This window comes from Ranitomeya variabilis, chromosome 6 (assembly GCF_051348905.1).
Source record: "Ranitomeya variabilis isolate aRanVar5 chromosome 6, aRanVar5.hap1, whole genome shotgun sequence".
NCBI classification, from domain to species: domain Eukaryota; kingdom Metazoa; phylum Chordata; class Amphibia; order Anura; family Dendrobatidae; genus Ranitomeya; species Ranitomeya variabilis.
In genome coordinates, this window is record NC_135237.1 from 525,292,551 (window position 1) to 525,311,374 (window position 18,824).

Here is an 18,824-nt window from a genome sequence, read left to right on the forward strand (position 1 = left end):
ATTTTTTCTTCACTGTCCAATTTTTATAAAATTCTGTTACACCCTTTTGGTGTCAATATGATCACTGCACCCTTAGATTAATTCATTGAGAGGTACAGTTTGTAAAATGGGGTCACTTATGGGGATTCTGCAGTTCTGGCACCTAGCATATATCTTGATGTCTGAATTTAAGAGGGATATAGGCCTGTAGCTTGGAATTGCTGTAAGATGCCCAAACGAGGTAGTCGTTGGCGAGCTTCTGTTCCCACTCGCTTTGGCATCCTACAGACATCTCGTGTCCCAGTCCCCGTGTTCTGTTATGTGTGTAGGGAATCACACTTACTTTGGAGTCCAGGAATCCCTCTTCTGGAACCAGGGCAGCAATTACCGTAATCCAAGAGACGGGAGGTTCATAAAAACAACCAAATGTTTACTTGGTGAATAGCAGTATGTACAGTATTTACAGGCAGGTGTAGAGGATAGGGCTCAAAGGGAGTCATCTTTAGAACTTCAGCCCTGGCTCTCAGTATAGGTAGAATGTCTCTCTCACTGGCTTCTCTAGCCCTAGGGTGTCTTCTCCTCCACTAGCAGTATATTTGAACTGCAATACCTTCCGTACCATGTAGTCTGAGTTCATCTTTCCCTGTAGTATTACAGGCTGAATGCCCTGATGTCCATCTTGAGGTTGCCACAGTCCATTAGACGGAATCACACTTAACCAGGGTATTTTCAGTAATCTACTGCCCCAGTTATTAGGCCCACGCTGTCCCTAGCAGCCTCTTGAGTTAGGCCTGCTACTTCACACTCTGCTCTCCACATGCTGACTGGTTCTGTCACTTCCTGGACTTACTACTGACTCTCAGTTCCCCCTCCTAAAGTGCGCTGGCCTTTACAGTTAACCCTATCTAAGCTAACTGCAGCCCCAGTGGGTATCATTCTTTTATAACATGCATAACACATCAAATGCCCTTTGAGTGTCAGGGAGTATACCACCAGCCCCTACCACTGCAACATTGCCTCTGGATCATTATTCAATTTTGGAATAACCACTATAGTGGCCTGTAAGATTCCTTTGGGAACTGACCTAAAAAACTCTTTAAAACTTTTCATTTAAGGCTATGTGCGCAGGGAGTTTTTTGGGTTTTCTGAGCACAAACTGAGTGGAAACTCAAAGTTTTTGAGTAAGTTTGAGATTTGGAAGAGGATTTGTGGAGCTTCTGCTCAATGTATGTTTCAAAAACTCCTTGAAAAACTCCATGTGCACATGGCCTACCTCCTAATCTGGTGAGAAATCGGGTTTTAAATTCTAAATCTGTAGTGAATATTTTCCACCACCAGCAGGAGGCTCAGGAAATCTAGACCTGACGTTTGACAGTTGTACTGAAAGATGTTCCACATAATTCTGAGAACAGATAAACGTCTTTCAGCCAAAGTCACATAAAATCAGCAGAAGTTCCAGCTCTGTCAGAATGGGAAACTTTCAGCCGCAAGACGGAAGCAGCTACCAGAGCACGTGAACGGATTCGCTACAGGTCGCACATAAAAGATGGGACATTCATTGCATTTTATCCATTGAGAGTTTGCCCGACCTCATAGATTTCTGGAGAACGATGGAGATTTAGGAATTGTAGACCTCGCGGAGATCTGAGAGGAGGTATGGTGGACAACATGTAATGTATGAGAGTATCTGTACAAAATGATTCCATTTTCATTCTTTAAATTAGCCGAATCATTTTGGAGACATAAATATTAGCAACTCTGCTTGCTGCAAGTGATTTGGACTAATATGTAGAAGCCGATACAATTGCAAGTAGTTTAGACAATGCTCTGTGAGTGAAATACAAGAGCAGAACAAATTTCTGTTTTGGGTGATGGTTTGTTACAATGAATCAGGGCAGACAATGTAAATCAGTCTGTATTCAGTGTAGTTTCACATGTCTGATATTTGTGGTACGAGTCTGGACTGGCCGTGGGTCTCCGGACCCCAATGCAATAACCTCATAGGTTGTCGGATGGGTCCGGAGACAGACATTGCATTTTCCATGGTGGCGCTGTACACTGTGTAGTCGCCATTGTCGGGTACTGCAGCTCAGCTCCTACTGTAGGAAATGGAAGCTGAGATGCCAGACCCAGGAATGGCCATTACACAGAGCATGGATCTGTTTTCTTTTGAGTCCATACACAGTTTACATCTGGCCTCCATTGCCTCTGCCAAGCTGATCGGTGCTGGTGCCGGGTGTCGGATCCTCACTGATCAGAAATTGATGACCTATCCTAAGGGTATGTGCACACGTGAAGTATTTGCTGGAGACATTTCTGCATCAAAAATGTGTTTTTTAGCAGAAAAGATGCTACATAAGAAACACAAGTTTTTACATCCATTTTTGTTGACATGCTGCAGAATAAGAATAATGTGCCTGAGACTTCAGGAATCTCATTTACTTTGCTAAGGTTGGTGCATTGTGACAGACAGGCAGTGTGACCTCAGGAAAGTTCAAAACAAAGTGTCTTTAATGTCCAACGTACTCACAAACAGAAAACAAGTGGTATCCTCCGAATCGCAGGTGGGAATCAATACAGTCCGTATCCGAGACCAGCTGCCATGGGCGACTACATAACCGTGTAACGCTGAGAGGTGCCAGGCCTTTTGGCGTCACTCGGGTCCGTGTTGCTTCACACAGGCTGAGCTTTGCAGAGCCACCTGCTCTGCAGTTTGCAAACTAAGACTGACACATCTATCCCTTTGCTGCAGGGTTTTTAAATGGGTGACCCTCGCATATATCACCTGTCACTGCCTCACAGTAGATAGATAATAGATAGAAGGCTACCTTGAAAAAGACACTGTGTGTGTCGGAACGCGTGGGTCCATTTACCCTCCAGACCGGGCTTCTTATTGAGGGGACCATCTGACTGTGTCAGGGCTGAGTATGGACCATTGTCTCTATATTTTTTGTCCATGACCATAAATGTGCAGTGTTCTTGGTTCCATTATTTTTAACTGGGAACACAGTGCACTAGGACTTTACTCCACACAGCCCTTATCTCATGGAACGATTACAAGCTTTGCATATAGATTTATTGTAACCTTGCACGCATAGGGGTGTTCTATGTTTGCTATACTGATTTTTTTCACAGGCCCTGGTAGCATCAGCCCAGTAGATAGTCCTCATATGTAGTGATTTTGTCATTTAACTTTATTTGGATTTGGTCTATGGGTATTTGAGAGTATTTAACTCTTCATTATGAATCATTGTTTTGTGTGTAAATTATCCCAAGTGGACTTTTAAGGCTATGTGCACACGTAGGGAGTGTCCTCAGTGGGTTCTCCCGCAGCGGATTTGATAAATCTGCAGGGCAAAACCGCTGCGGTTATCCCTGCAGATTTATCGCGGTTTGTCTTGCGGTTTCCGCTGCGGGTTTACTCCTAGTATGCAGCATCAATAGTAATGTTAAAAATAATAAAAATATAGTTATATACTCACTCTCTGACGTCCCGATCTCCTCGGCGCTGCACGCGGCGCTCCGGTTCCAAAGATGCTGTGCGAGAAGGACCTTCGTGACGTCACGGTCATGTGACCGCGACGTCATCTCAGGCCCTGCTCGCACAGCAACCCTGCGACCGGACGGCCGCGTGCAGCGCTGAGAGGTGAGTATATCATTATTTTTTATTTTAATTCTTTTTTTTTTTACACAAATATGGTTCCCAGGGCCTGGAGGAGAGTCTCCTCTCCTCCACCCCGGGTACCATCAACACATGATCCGCTTACTTCCCGCATCGTGGGCACAGCCCCATGCGGGAAGTAAGCGGATCAATGCATTCCTATGTGTGCAGAATCGCAGCGATTCTGCACAAAAGAAGTGACATGCTGTGGAATGTAAACCGCTGCGTTTCTGCGCGGTTTTTCCCGCAGCATTTGCACAGCGGATTGCGGTTTCCATAGGTTTACATGTAACTGTAAACGCAATGGAAACTGCTGCGGACCCGCGGTAAAAACCGCAACGTGTGCACATAGCCTAAATGTTTTTATGTGTGTGTATTTTTTGGTCTTGAAATAAAAATTTATATCTTTATTTAAAATATCTGGGTGATCCCTGTTCGTATGCATGTACTTTTTTTCCTTGTTGTTCAGATAGATAGATAGATAGATAGATAGATAGATAGATAGATAGATAGATAGATAGATAGATAGATAGATTGATAGATAAGTGGATAATAGATAATAGATAGATAGAAGATAGATAATAGATAGATGATAGATAATAGATAGATAATAGATAGAAGATAGATAGATAATAGATAGATTAATAGATAATAGATAGATGATACATAGATAGATAGATAGATAGATAGATAGATAGATAGATAGATAAATAGATAATAGATAGATATTATTATTATTATTATTATTATTATTATTCATTTTTATAGCGCCATTTATTCCATGGCGCTTTACATGTGAAGTACGGGGCAAATATAGACAAACATTAAACATGAGCAAAAACAAGGCACACGGGTACATAAGGAGGGAGGACCCTGCCCGCGAGGGCTCACAGTTTGCAGGGGATGGGTGATGATACACTAGGAGAGGGTAGAGCTGGTTGTGCGGAGGTTCAGTAGGTTCAGGATCACTGCAGGCTGTAGGCTTGTCGGAAGAGGTAGGTCTTCAGGCTCTTTTTGAAAGTTTCTATGGTAGGCGAGAGTCTGATGTGTTGGGGTAGAGAGTTCCAGAGTATGGGGGAAGCACGGGAGAAGTCTTGGATGCGGTTGTGGGAAGAAGAGATGAGGGGGGAGTAGAGAAGGAGGTCTTGAGAGGATCGGAGGTTGCGTGTTGGTAGGTACCGGGAGATCATGTCACATATTTGTCACATATATGTCAGATATTTATAGATAATAGATACAGATAGATGATAGATAGATAATAGATACATAGATAGATAATAAATTGATAGAAAGATAGGTAGACAGACAGACAGACAGACAGACAGACAGATAGATAGATAGATAGATAGATAGATAGATAGATAGATAGATAGATTTGCGTTTTCAGGTGGTCTATATAGCTCTGCCCAGAGTCATCAGTGTCTAAACATGAGGCAAAAATGATTTTTAGAAATATTTACAATTTATAACGCACTACGGGACCTGCTCCTTCATCAGGTAAAAATACAAATATATTTGTACATATATACTGTGTGTATATATATATATATATATATATATATATATATATATATATATATATATATATATATACACTCACCGGCCACTTTATTAGGTACACCATGCTAGTAACGGGTTGGACCCCCTTTTGCCTTCAGAACTGCCTCAATTCTTCGTGGCATAGATTCAACAAGGTGCTGGAAGCATTCCTCAGAGATTTTGGTCCATATTGACATGATGGCATCACACAGTTGCCGCAGATTTGTCGGCTGCACATCCCAAAGATGCTCCATACAAGGCAGGATGGATCCATGCTTTCATGTTGTTTACGCCAAATTCTGACCCTACCATCCGAATGTCGCAGCAGAAATCGAGACTCATCAGACCAAGCAACGTTTTTCCAATCTTCTACTGTCCAATTTCGATGAGCTTGTACAAATTGTAGCCTCAGTTTCCTGTTCTTAGCTGAAAGGAGTGGTACCCGGTGTGGTCTTCTGCTGCTGTAGCCCATCTGCCTCAAAGTTCAACGCACTGTGCGTTCAGAGATGCTCTTAGGCCTACCTTGGTTGTAACGGGTGGCGATTTGAGTCACTGTTGCCTTTCTATCAGCTCGAACCAGTCTGCCCATTCTCCTCTGACCTCTGGCATCAACAAGGCATTTCCGCCCACAGAACTGCCGCTCACTGGATTTTTTTTCTTTTTCGGACCATTCTCTGTAAACCCTAGAGATGGTTGTGCGTGAAAATCCCAGTAGATCAGCAGTTTCTGAAATACTCAGACCAGCCCTTCTGGCACCATGCCACGTTCAAAGGCACTCAAATCACCTTTCTTCTCCATACTGATGCTCGGTTTGAACTGCAGGAGATTGTCTTGACCATGTCTACATGCCTAAATGCACTGAGTTGCCGCCATGTGATTGGCTGATTAGAAATTAAGTGTTAACAAGAAGTTGGACAGGTGTACCTAATAAAGTGGCCAGTGAGTGTACATATCATTTCTCCATCTTCTCAATTCTTTGTGTCTGCGTTTTTCGGACAGCACTCAGATGACATCTAAGTACAGCGCATGGTCTGATTGCCGGATGCACTCGACTATTTTCTCATGTAGAGTCGGCATGAGAAAAAAATAGGAGAACTTCACTGCCCCATAGCATACCATTGGACAGAGATATCTGCTAAAACATTGCCTAACACTAGTCCGATGTATACCCTCGTCACACGTGTATACACATTCTCCCACCTGAGCTGTGGATCTCTGCAGCTTCTCCAGAGTGACCATGGGCTTCTTGGCTGCTTTTCTAATTAGTGCTCTCCTTGCTTGGGATGCCGGGTTAGGCGGATGGCCATATTTTGGTAGGTTTGCGGTTATGCCATACTGCTTCCAGCTGTAGATGATGGATTGAACAGGGCTCCATGAAATAATCAGAGCTTTGGCTATTTTTTTTATAGCCTAACCCTGCTTTACTCTTCTCCACAACTGTATCCCTGTCATGATAATTTCTCTTACATTTCACAAATATTTTCTACTTTGTGTTGGAATGTCAGATAAAATCCCAATAAGAAACATTTATTTATGTGGGTGTAACGCGAAGACATGTGGAGAAGTTCCCAGGGTATGCATACTTTTAGACGTCAGCTCTACACATGGACAGTGGATGACTATTGTCCTATTTCCGTTATTGAGGGTTATCCTGATAGCGTGCGACACGTTGAATGTGTTACTGAGACAGATTATTGGAATGTAGGACTTTATGATGAGCGAGTTGTAACTAACACTGCCACTGTTTTGTGCAGCCCGGGCTGGTGGTGGCACCAACTGCTGGCGCCATGTTGCTGTCGGTGCTCCTCGTCTATGTCTTCATTCATATCACATGTAAGTGGCTTTTACTTATATTATATTAATGATATTAATAAATAATAATAGGATTTTTGCTGCTACTTTTGAAAAGCACAGACGACCCCTGATGATCGGCAAACCTTCTCATGCTTCTTAGATGTTTTTCGGATTCCTAAAAATCTCCTATGAGAAGAAGCAGCCAAGAATATCCCACTCCCAACGCCGAGGATTGTTTTTCGACATTCTTGAAGTAGATAAGCAGCGGTAGATTTACCTGTCACCCACCTGTCTCAATATAAAGGACCGCACACATGTGTCTGATGCAGATGTGCCCATCTGGCCTCCTGAACACAGCCATACATTTAAATAGGACCTGTCATTTCTCATGAAGATACAATCTTTTACCTGCTGTAAATGCCGCTGTTCTCTTCCATCTTGCATTATTTTTATTTTCCTACGCCTCTCCATTCCTAAAACATGGATGTCTCTTCCCTGTATATAAATCTAGTTTGTTTAGCTGAGGACTGGAGGCATGACCTTCATGAAGATTCACGTAAAAATAAGAGACGGCCCTGCCCACTTGGCGAACAAGACCAGATTTATTTTAAGGGAAGAGGGGGCCGTATCTTAGTAATAGAGAGGAAGAGGAGGAACAAATTAAAAACAACACCAGATTCAGGAGAACACCAAGTTAAAAAATCCTATGTATGAAAGGTCAGCTCTTTTTTAAAGGGAATCTATCAGTAGGATCAGCCCTCCTAAGCCGCCTATATGGGCATGTAGGTCATAGGAAGCTGAATAAAATAATACCTTTATATCTGAAATCTATTATCTTATTCCAGAGAAATCAATGTTTTCCTTAATATGTAAATGAGCTGTTAAGATCTATGGGCCGGACATACAGCTCCCTGGGAATCTGCCTCCAGAGCTTATTTTAAATGAAAGGGGGCATTACCAGTGTGAGACATGTAATAACTGACAGTCTGCTCTCCTGGTCTACATGATAACGCCCCATTTAATCTAAAATAAGCTCCGGAGGCAGATTCTCATGGAGATCTATGTCCGACCCAGAGATCTTAACAGCTCATGTACATATTAAGAAAAACCTGGATTTCTCTGGAATAAGAAATTGGATGGCAGATATCAAGATATAATTTTATTCAGCTCTCTGTGACCTACATGCCCATATAGACGGCTTAGGCCTCTTTCACACTTCCGTCGTTACGGGGCCGTCACCAGGCGTCGGCGCGACGTACCGACGGACGTTGTGAAAATTCGACACAACGTGGGCAGTGGATGCAGTTTTTCAACGCATCCGCTGCCCTTTCTAAAGTCCGGGGAGGGGGGGGCGGAGTTCCGGCCGCACATGCGCGGTAGGAAATGGCGGATCCGACGTACAAAAAAAATTCCCTTGAACGTTTTTTCGCTACAATTGTCCGCAAAATACCGACCCATCCAGTGCACGACGTATGGGACGTGTGTCCATACGTTGGGATGCGTCAGTAATACAAGTCTATGTGCAAAAAACGCATCCTGCGGGCAACTTTGCAGGATGTTTTTTGCACAGACCAACGCATTGCGACGGCCCCTAAATGATGGAAATGTGAAAGAGGCCTTAGGAGGGTTGTTCCTACTGACAGATTCTCTTTAAGTAGAGCTGCATTTCAGTTCCCTGCACTGTTAATGGGAGTGATACTGACTACGAGAAATATCAAATGGACAGCCATGCCTTTTTCTATGAATTGGCAAGGGGGTCCCAGAGGTCAGGCTCCTAGCAATCATAATGTTATGGAAAATGGGGGTATAATCACCTAACACAATTATGGGATGTTCCATAAATGTCTAATAACTATGGGTTACAATTATGGGAGCCACGCCAAACTCCAGGTCCCTTGACTTACCCAGTGAGGCCACTGCTTGCCTCCATATCCAGGTGGAGAAATAATGTTAAAGAGAATGTGCATGTTCGAAACTTTTTCTATCCAATGCTGTAAAGGTCAACCTAGCCCCCCGGCCTCTGTCTCTAGCAGGTTGGGGTTTAGAGGACACTTTAACTGGAGATAAATGTGGTTTCTAAAGTAGGTACCTTCATCTAAAATGTCTAAGGTGGTAATGGCCATTTAGGGTTTTGTTTTTCTTATTTATTTTCAAGAAGCTAACTCAACGATACAACACTGGACCTGATATCTGCCTGTGCTGCCCATGTCCCACCTCTCCTGGGGAATGGCGTTAAGGCTGCGTTCACACACAGCTGTTATGCTGCAACTTTTAACCTATGACGCTACTTTTTTTTTACTGTTTCCCAACACTGAACCTCATAGGTAAACAGCTGTTTCACCTATAAAACCAGGCAGCCATTATGATCGGCTGGGCAATCTCGTAAGTGAAACAGCTTATTTCCTCCAAGGTTAAGTGATTGTGCAGTGAAACAGCGGAAAGACCCCAGCGGCACAGGGCTGCTGTGGCTAAAAGTTGCCGCATGACTGCTGTGTGTGAATGCCGCCTTATACTGCAGTATCATATATGCGATTCTCATGGTCTCTGACTGCCAAATGGCCTAACACATTTTTTTACACAATTTTGACTAGTAGGAGTAAGATCCTGTATCTGTAAAGGTTTGGTCAGTGGGACAGCATATTCAGCGTTGGGTGCTGCCCCAGATCTCATGGGTGGATGCGTTTGTCTCAGCCCTGTGTAGGAAAGGTGGGAAGACTTTCTTGCATCCTTCCATCTTGCAATGTTGACCTTTCTGTAACACTTCACGGGGAATTTCAGAAATAAACAATAAAAAAAAGTTACATTCTCTTCCAATCAAACAGAAAGATAAAAAAACCCTGTAAAACAAGTCCAGCCTGTTTTTTTCCACTCTAAACCCATTTCCTTATCATTGATTTTCTTCGCAGGCGGACAAGTCATCGTTTCGCAGATTATGCCAATTTATGGCAGCATTAACGGAGCAACAAGAATCACCATCAAAGGAAACGGTGAGAATATTGCGCCAAATATACTGACCACAATGGGAAAATTGAAGGGTTTTTTCATCAGAGTGTCTTGAGACCTGGTAATAAGTGGTGGTGGTCTGGTTGGTGAGACATTCAGGGACATTGCCCTTCCATAAACTGACACTCAATTCTTATCTCTTATTGAATGAAAATAAGAGATCAATCAATCTGCAAGGGAAAAATGCATTTATTTTCCCAGGATCCATACAGGACATTTGCCAAAATAAATTTGGATGTATATTATTATATACTTTTCATAGGTACAAGATTAGCCTCTTTTAGGTGTCCTGGGGTGGTGAGGAACGTGGGTCCACCGCTATCTCAAGTTGAGAAATCATTCCTTGGGTAAGGACATTTTGACTCACTAGTACACAACCCCGGTTTGAAGACAGAGTATTGCTAATACGTTGCAAGTCTTTCCTCCATTGCATTCATAAGTTCAATTTTCTACCATGGCCCTCAATCACTGGCCAAGAAAAGTGGCTTGTTGGTGACCTTCCAAGCTCCAGATCTGAGGACACATGACTTGGGAGACTTTCCCTAGCTTGTACTGGATATTTGCATGCACTGGAATGGGGGAGACTGGGGCAGAAGAGTTATTTGTAGATTTTCCAATGAAAAATCAACAGCAATGCCCTCATCTCACCTATTTTTTATATACTGTTGTGTGAAAAAGTGTTTGTCCCCTTCTTGTATTCCTATCCTTTTGCACATTTGTCACACTTCAAAATGTTTCTGATCATCAAACAAAGTGAAATATTAGACAAAGTTAACACAAGTAAACATAAAATGCAGTTTTAAATGACGGTCTTTATTATTAAGAGAAAAATAAATCCAAACCTACAGGGCTCTGTGTGAACAAGTGATTATCCCCCCCCTCTTAAAACATAAATTAACTTTGGTTTATCACATCTTTGGGAAACTAAGTTCAAATAGCCTAGCCACACCCAGGCCTGATTACTGCCACACCTGTTCTCAATCAAGAAATCACTTAAATAGGACCTGCCAAACAAAGTGACGTAGACCAAAAGATCCTCAAAAGCTACACATCATGCTGCGATCCAAAGAAATTCTGGAACAAATGAGAAACAAACTATTGCACATCTATCAGTCTGGAAAAGATTATAAAGCCATTTCTCAAGCATTTGGACTCTATTGAACCACAGTGAGAGCCACAAATGGCGAAAACATGGAACAGATGTGAACCTTCCCAGTAGTGGCTGGCCAACCAAAATTACCCCAATAGCACTGCGACGACATCCAAGAGGTCACAAAAGACCCCACAACAACATCCAAAGAACTGTAGGCCTTATTTGCCTCAGTTCAGGTCAGTAATCATGACTCCACTATAAAAAAAGAATGGCTTGCATAGCATAGTTCCAAGACAAAAACCACTGCTGAGCTATAAGAGCATAAAGGCTCATCTCAGTTTTACCAGAAAACATCTTGATGATCTCCATGACTTTTGGGAGAATACTCTGTGGACTGCCGAGACAAAAGTTGAACTCTTTGGAAGGTGTATGTCCCATTACATGTGGCGTAGAAGTAACACAGCATTTCAGAAAAAGAACATTATACCAACAATAAAATATGGTGGTGGTAGTGTGATGGTCTGGGGCTGTTTTGCTGCTTCAGGGCATGGAAGACTTGCTTTGGTAAATGGAACCATGAGTTCTGCTGTCTACCCAAAAAATCCTGAAGGAGAATGTCCGGCCAACTGTTAGTGACCTCAAGCTGAATCGCACTTGAATTATGTAGCAGGACAATGATCCCAAACACACCAGCAAGTCCATCTCTGAATGGCTTAAGAAAAACAAAATTAAGACTTTGGAGTGGCCTAGTCAAAGTCCTGACCGTAATGAAATTGAGATGCTGTGGCATGACCTTCAAAAGGAGGTTTATGCTCAGACACCCTCAAATATGGCTGAATTACAACAAAATTCCTCCAGAGCATTGTAAAAGTCTCATTGCCAGTTATCACAAATGTTGCTGGTAATGGTGATCCAACCAGTTATTAAATTTAGGGGGCAATCACTTTTTTTCCTAATATTTCTATTTGTTTCATGATCTGAAACATTTAAGTGTGACAAACATGCAAAAGAATAAGAAATCAGGAAGGGGCAAACACTTTTTTACACAGTTGTAGGTGTCTTGGCCTAAAGGTGAGTGCTACTACTACATCCTTATAGATGTGTGGCAAGTTTTGGGTGTTGGAGATGGGCAAGCAGGCTATTGAGGAAAAGGCAGAATTGTTTTGGGGGTGGAAATCTAAAGGCATCCACATTGGATGAAAGTCAACTTAGCTTGACCATTTCGGCTGTACCAGCCAACAATCTGATGTGTATGGGGTACACCAGACTATCCCGTGAAATGGAGGTTGAAACTTCAATTCCCAATCCTTTCATTTTTAGGGGAGAAATGATGAAGAGTATGACAACCACTTAAATCCCTCTGGCCATTGAAAATATAAGAACGCTCGACTAAACTGAGCATTCATATGTATGTTGGGAGCGATAAAAGTGGGACAGATCAAGTTGTCATTTTCACTTTACACGAGGTCTTCACTTTGCATATTCCTGCCAACAAAGTTTCTTTAATAGATATTCTGGACAGGGCGTTCCGTTCCGATCATGGGAAAACAGACGTATGTATTTCGTCTCTGTACATTCATCTCTTCTTTCCAGGCTCAATATGGAAGCAGAGATAAGGCCTAGCTAACAGATAGTGAAAGTAGTAGCACATTCGTTAGAACAGGAAGCCCTCCTTCTATTGCCGCCCTTTAAAGAAGACTCACTCCTGATAAGAACTAATATTTACTATCGCACAAGCAACGATCAAAGAAAAGCAGAATTTTCCATGGAATGTTCCGTCTTCTTTGCAGAATTGTTGTAATTCAACCACGTTTGAGGGTGTCTGAGCATAAACCGCCTTTTTTAAGGTCATGCCACAGCATCTCAATTGCATTAAGGTCAGGGCTTTGGCTAGTCAGCTCCTTTCTGCCATTCTATGTGACCACACAAGTTTCTGGCTTATCTATCAGTGTAGTTTACCGTATACTTGAGCTCGCTCTGAAGGAATTGTGCAAGGCTGTTGAAAATCAGTAGCCATTGATTGGCTGCAGTGGTCATGAGACATGAAAATGTCATGTGACTGCCAGGAGACATAGTGGTGACATCACTGGAGATTAATATATGTTTTCTTTATATTATATAAGTGTTGCTCCAATTTAAATAAACATCAGATAAAACGTAAATATACACACAATAAATATTTTATTGAAATACACAACTATACAATAAAAATAGAATGTATTATTATTATTATTATTTATATAGCACCATTAATTCCATGGTGCTGTACATGTGAAAAGGGGTTACATACAGGGTTATAGATATCGTTAACAGTAAACAAATTTACAGTGACAGACTGTTACAGAGGGGAGATTTAAAAGTTAATAGTAAAAACAAGGAACAATGATAGCAAGGGGAGGCCGATGAGCAACACAAAATAATTTGCATAAGATTACAATACCAAGGGTAGCCACCAGATGGCAGAATACTACCAAGGAGATTGATAAAAGGTATATGTATATATATATATATATATATATATATATATATATATATATATATATATATACAGTAGGAGCTAGTGCTGGTCACTCCTGTTAAGGTCAGATGTTGGCGGTTTAACACAGTTGACGTCTGCTGTTGTGAATTCTGCTCTTGGGCTCCCTCCGGTGGTTGTTAGTGGTAGTGCAGTTGTCTTGGGGTTGTAATCCAGGGCATGTGTTTCTGCTGATTTCAGTTCTACTAGGTATTTAGGTTTGCAGGATCCATTACTCCTGGCCAGTTGTCCATTGTTCTTGGAGGGATTGCATCTCTCTCTGGTTCCTCATGCTCTGCTGCCAATTCAGCTAAGATAAGTGTCTGTTTTTTTGTCTCTGTGCACACATGCAGTGTGCTTGTAATTCAGTGCAATTCATTTGTGTTTTTGTCCAGCTTAGACTTTGTTTGGATTTTTCAGTCATGCTGGATTCTCAGGAGTTGCAGATATACTTGCTATGTCTTTAGTTAGATGTAGTATATTTGTATTTTCTGCTGTGGATATATTTAGGATTTTAATACTGACCGCTTAGAATTCTGTCCTATCCTTTTCTATTTAGCTAGAAGTGCCTCTTTTGCTAAATTCTGTTTTTCTGCCTGCGTGTGTCTTTCCTCTTATACTCACAGTCAATATTTGTGGGGGGCTGCATATCCTTTGGGGCTCTGCTCTGAGGCAAGATAGAATTCCCATTTCCACCTATAGGGGTATTTAGTCCTCCGGCTGTGTCGAGGTGTCTAGGATGGGTTAGGCACACCCCACGGCTACTTCTAGTTGCGGTGTCAGTTTAGGGTTTGCGGTCAGTACAGATACCACTTACTCCTGAGAAAGTCTCTCATGCGGCTCCTAGGTCACCGGATCATAACAGTCTGCCTGGTATGATGTGGGCTCAGCTTCTGAGCCTGTGTATTAAACCAGCACCTGACCTGTAAGGTCTGAAATATTAGCACAAAATTCTGTGCACCAGTCCCCCTTCCATCCTCCAAATGATTATATAATGTCCAGAGTGAGGTTGAGATTTTACAATCATGAATTCCACAGGAAAAAGATCACAGGAAACCACACCGTAGCTCTCCTTTTGCTTTGCATCCTTGCTTTGAATGGTGACTGTGTCAGTGTGATGTGGTTACTTTGCATGCTGCATGTATTATATTTGATTACACTTCTTTACTCTTGCTCTTTTTTTTAAGTAACATTATTTTTTAGGAATGAAAGACTATTGAAAAACAATCACCAAATCCCAGTACAGGAGAGTCCAAACATTGCTGCCCATGAAAATGTTGACTTGACCCCCGGAATAGTTCTCCTCTCCCATGTATAATAAAATCCTTGTGTGTAGAGCGAGCTCTGTACAATTTGAGGCTGTCTGTAGGATAGGGATATAGAACAATCTATGCTATTATTTTGGTATTTTTCCTATTTAAGGGTCGTGTATCCGTAGCAAACATTTTCCAACATATACAACTTTTGGCAAAAATTATGGAATCACCGGCCTTGGAGGACGTTCATTCAGTTGTTTAATTTTATAGAAAAAAAGGAGATCACAGACATGGCACAAAACTAAAGTCATTTCAAATGGCAACTTTCTGGCTTTAATAAACACTAAAAGAAATGCAAGAACAAAAAATGTTGTAGTCAGTAATGGTTACTTTACAAGCAGACGGGAAAAAATTATGTACTCATTCAATTATGTGGGAAAAAATTATGGAATCACCCTCTAAATTTCAATTCCCAAAACTAACACCTGTATCAAATTAGATCTGCTCGTTATTCTGCATCTAAAAAGGAGTGATCACACCTTGGAGAGCTGTTGCACCAAGTGGACTGACATGAATCATGGCTCCAACACGAGAGATGTCAATTGAAACAAAAGATGTTGGTTGCTCACAGTCAGCTGTGTCTAAAATCTGGACCAAATACAAACAACATTGGAAGGTTGTTAAAGGCAAACATACTGGTAGACCAAGGAAGACATCAAAGCGTCAAGACCGGAAGCTTAAAGCAATATGTCTCCAAAACAGGAAATGCACAACAAAACAAATGAGGAACAAATGGGAGGAAACTGGAGTCAACGTCTGTGACCGAACTGTAAGAAACCGCCTAAAGGAAATGGGATTTACATACAGAAAAGCTAAACGAAAGCCATCATTAACACCTAAACAGAAAAAAACAAGATTACAATGGGCTAAGGAAAAGCACTCGTGGACTATTGATGACTGGATGAAAGTCATTCAGTGATGACTTGCGAATCTGCATTGGGCAAGGTGATGATGCTGGAACTTTTGTTTGGTGCCATTCCAATGAGATTTATAAAGATGACTGCCTGACGAGAACATGCAAATTTCCACAGTCATTGATGATATGGGGCTGCATGTCAGGTAAAGGCACCGGGGAGATGGCTGTCATTACATCTTCAATAAATGCACAAGTTTGTGTTGATATTTTGGACACTTTTCTTATCCCATCAATTGAAAGGATGTTTGGGGATGATGAAATCTTTTTTCAAGATGACAATGCGTCCTGCCATAGAGCAAAAACTGTGCCAACATTCCTTGAAAATAAACACATAAGGTCAATGTCATGGCCTGCAAATAGTCCGGATCTCAATCCAATTGAAAATCTTTGGAGGAAGTTGAAAAAAATGGTCCATGACAAGGCTCCAACCTGCAAAGCTGATCTGGCAACAGCAATCAGAGAAAGTTGGAGCCAGATTGATGAAGAGTTCTGTGTGACACTCATTAAGTCCATGCCTCAGAGACTGCAAGCTGTTATAAAAGCCAGAGGTGGTGCAAAAAAATGTTAGTGATGTTTTGGAGTGTTTTTTTGTTTGCTTGTTTTTCATAATTCCATAATTTTTTCATCAGAATTGAGTGATTCCATAATTGTTTCCCGCTGCTTGTTCTAAAAAAGTAACCATTACTGACTACCACATTTTTTGTTGCTGATTTCTTTTAGTGTTTATTAAAGCCTTAAAGTTGTCATTTGAAATGACTTTAGTTTTGTGCCATGTCTGTAATCTGCTTTTTTTCTAAAAAATTAAACAACTGAATGAACATCCTCCAAGGCCGGTGATTCCATAATTTTTGCCAGGGCTTGTACTATATGTGACCACAAAACTACTGCATGTTCAGAGCATGTCGTACAGTATCTGTGGCAAAGGATCCTTCAGAAATTCAACTATGGTGGCCACAGTGGGGATGTATGCCGGCCACTATGAGGATGGTATGGAGTCTGACACCTACCGATCAGCTAAAAAAATGCAACATCTGGCCTCTGCCAAGAACTGTGGTTTAGATCCACTCATTCCACCCCACACAACGATTATGGGCAGCAGTTTTCCGCAGATTGGTGGAATTGTCGACCCTCCACCGATCTTATATTGATGAGCTATATTAATGATTGGCCATCAGTAGTTCAGTCGTGGAAACTGTTCTATCCCTTACTCAAGATTCTATGTGAGGCTATGCAGTATAACGATTCCGATCTCCGAGAGGATACTAGCTTATCTGTTATACATTATAGTCTGGCACGAAGCTTGGTGGTTTCACTTCAACATTGAGGCACTGGGCTTGTCAGTTATGGCCAATAACGTGAACAGTCTCATCTTTTCCTCTCTTCAGGTTTTGCAGATGCCAATCAATTTAATTATGGAGATGGAAATGACAATCTGGGGAACAGCGTCCAGCTTGTTTCATCGACCCTTTCAATCCCGTGTGATGTAGAGAAAGATGCCAGTCATGCCACACAGATCACCTGCTACACCAGGTATGTGCCCTCTGACCTGCACCTAGAACCTGCATTTGCTGGTTCCACATCAGATTCTTAGTGAATATATCCACTACTTTCACTACTTGCTCCCAAATTTGGTTTTGCCTGTGCCTAAAATTGGTGGTGGTAGCCTTTGGATTTATTTAGTTTTATTAAGTGGTGCAACTTGACGCCCAAGGGTGAACACTCCAACAAGGCTACCCAACTATCATCTGCTTTTAAAACCTTCATGACCTCCATTTGTACTTGTCCATTTTTCAATACCCTCTAGACATGAGGGCTTGTTTTTTTTGTGGAATGCGTTAGGCCACATTTATATGTTCAGCATTTGGTGAGTTTTTTTACCTCAGTACTTAAGTTGTAAGCCAAAACCAGGAGTGGGTGAAAAATTCAGACGTGGTGAGTGGTGACGTGTTTCTATGATACTTTCTCCTGGTTTTGGCTTACAAATACTGATGGAAAATAATGATCAAATACTGAACGTGTGAATGTGGCTTTATAGTTTTGAATGACACCAATCAATTTACCATATAATGTACTGGAAAATGGGAAGTGCAATTATTGGGATACCAAACCACACTGGCAAAGTTTGGTTTATTATTTTTATATTGTATTTAATTGGTGAAAACAAATATTCCGAAATTTGTAAAAAAAAAAAAAAAATGTTGGTGTCACCGTTTGAGGACCCACTTAGCTTTTTTTCTGTTAATGGAGCTGTAAGAGGGCTTGTTATTTGTCAGGTGAGCACATATGTGGCACATATGTTATTGAGGGAGGCTCAATGACAGAAAAATGGCATTTCTAGAATTTTGAATTCTTTATTTTTTTTGCTTTACGGCATATAAATGTATATTTTTATATATCAGACTTTTATGAATGCAGTGATAACAAATATGTTTATTTTTTGTATTTCCTCATTATTAAAACCAGGGCGATTTGAATTTTCTTATTTTTTTATGTTACTTAAAAACATTTTTTTTTATTTTATTATTTTGCATCTTTAGCAGACTTGAACTTGTGTTCATTTTGCAATGGATAAGGAAACATGGTTTCCTATGAATGGCCTCCCTTTGGGTTGGTAACTCGAGTGGCACCCCACAACAGAATCATAAGGGGGCAATGGCTGCACTGAATAGGAAGAGATTGACGGCGGCATTTAAGGGGTTAGCAGCAGTGATTGGAGCCAGCTCGAGTCACTACTGTTAGAAACGAATGCCGCCTGTTGTATATACCACAGCCAGCAGTGGCCATGTGTGGAGCTATACGCCTGCAGAGATAGAGTCAATCTGCAGATATATAGAGTTATATGGCTGGCCGAATATGTCACTGGAAGTGCAGCTACCATTGTAAAATTAATTTATTTCCTCAAAAGCCACCAGCTTCCAGTCATGGGGGAGCGCATGGAGGGGCTACAGTCACCGCTCGTCTGTAAACATAACCCAGCACTTTGACTGACAGCTCGCTCTACACAGAGC

The 18,824-nt window shown here is 41.5% G+C and overlaps 1 protein-coding gene across 1 annotated transcript in view; it reads left to right on the forward strand.

The window, feature by feature from the left end:
- The window catches only part of PKHD1L1 (PKHD1 like 1), a 210,714-nt gene that overhangs the window by 12,865 nt on the left and 179,025 nt on the right, over nucleotides 1–18,824 (forward strand). Inside the window, exons 2-4 of the mRNA XM_077271084.1 lie at nucleotides 6,934–7,012; nucleotides 9,880–9,960; nucleotides 17,202–17,346. Coding sequence (XP_077127199.1) covers nucleotides 6,967–7,012; nucleotides 9,880–9,960; nucleotides 17,202–17,346 — 272 coding nt within the window. The 5' untranslated portion in view covers nucleotides 6,934–6,966. The remainder of the gene's footprint in view (nucleotides 1–6,933; nucleotides 7,013–9,879; nucleotides 9,961–17,201; nucleotides 17,347–18,824) is intronic.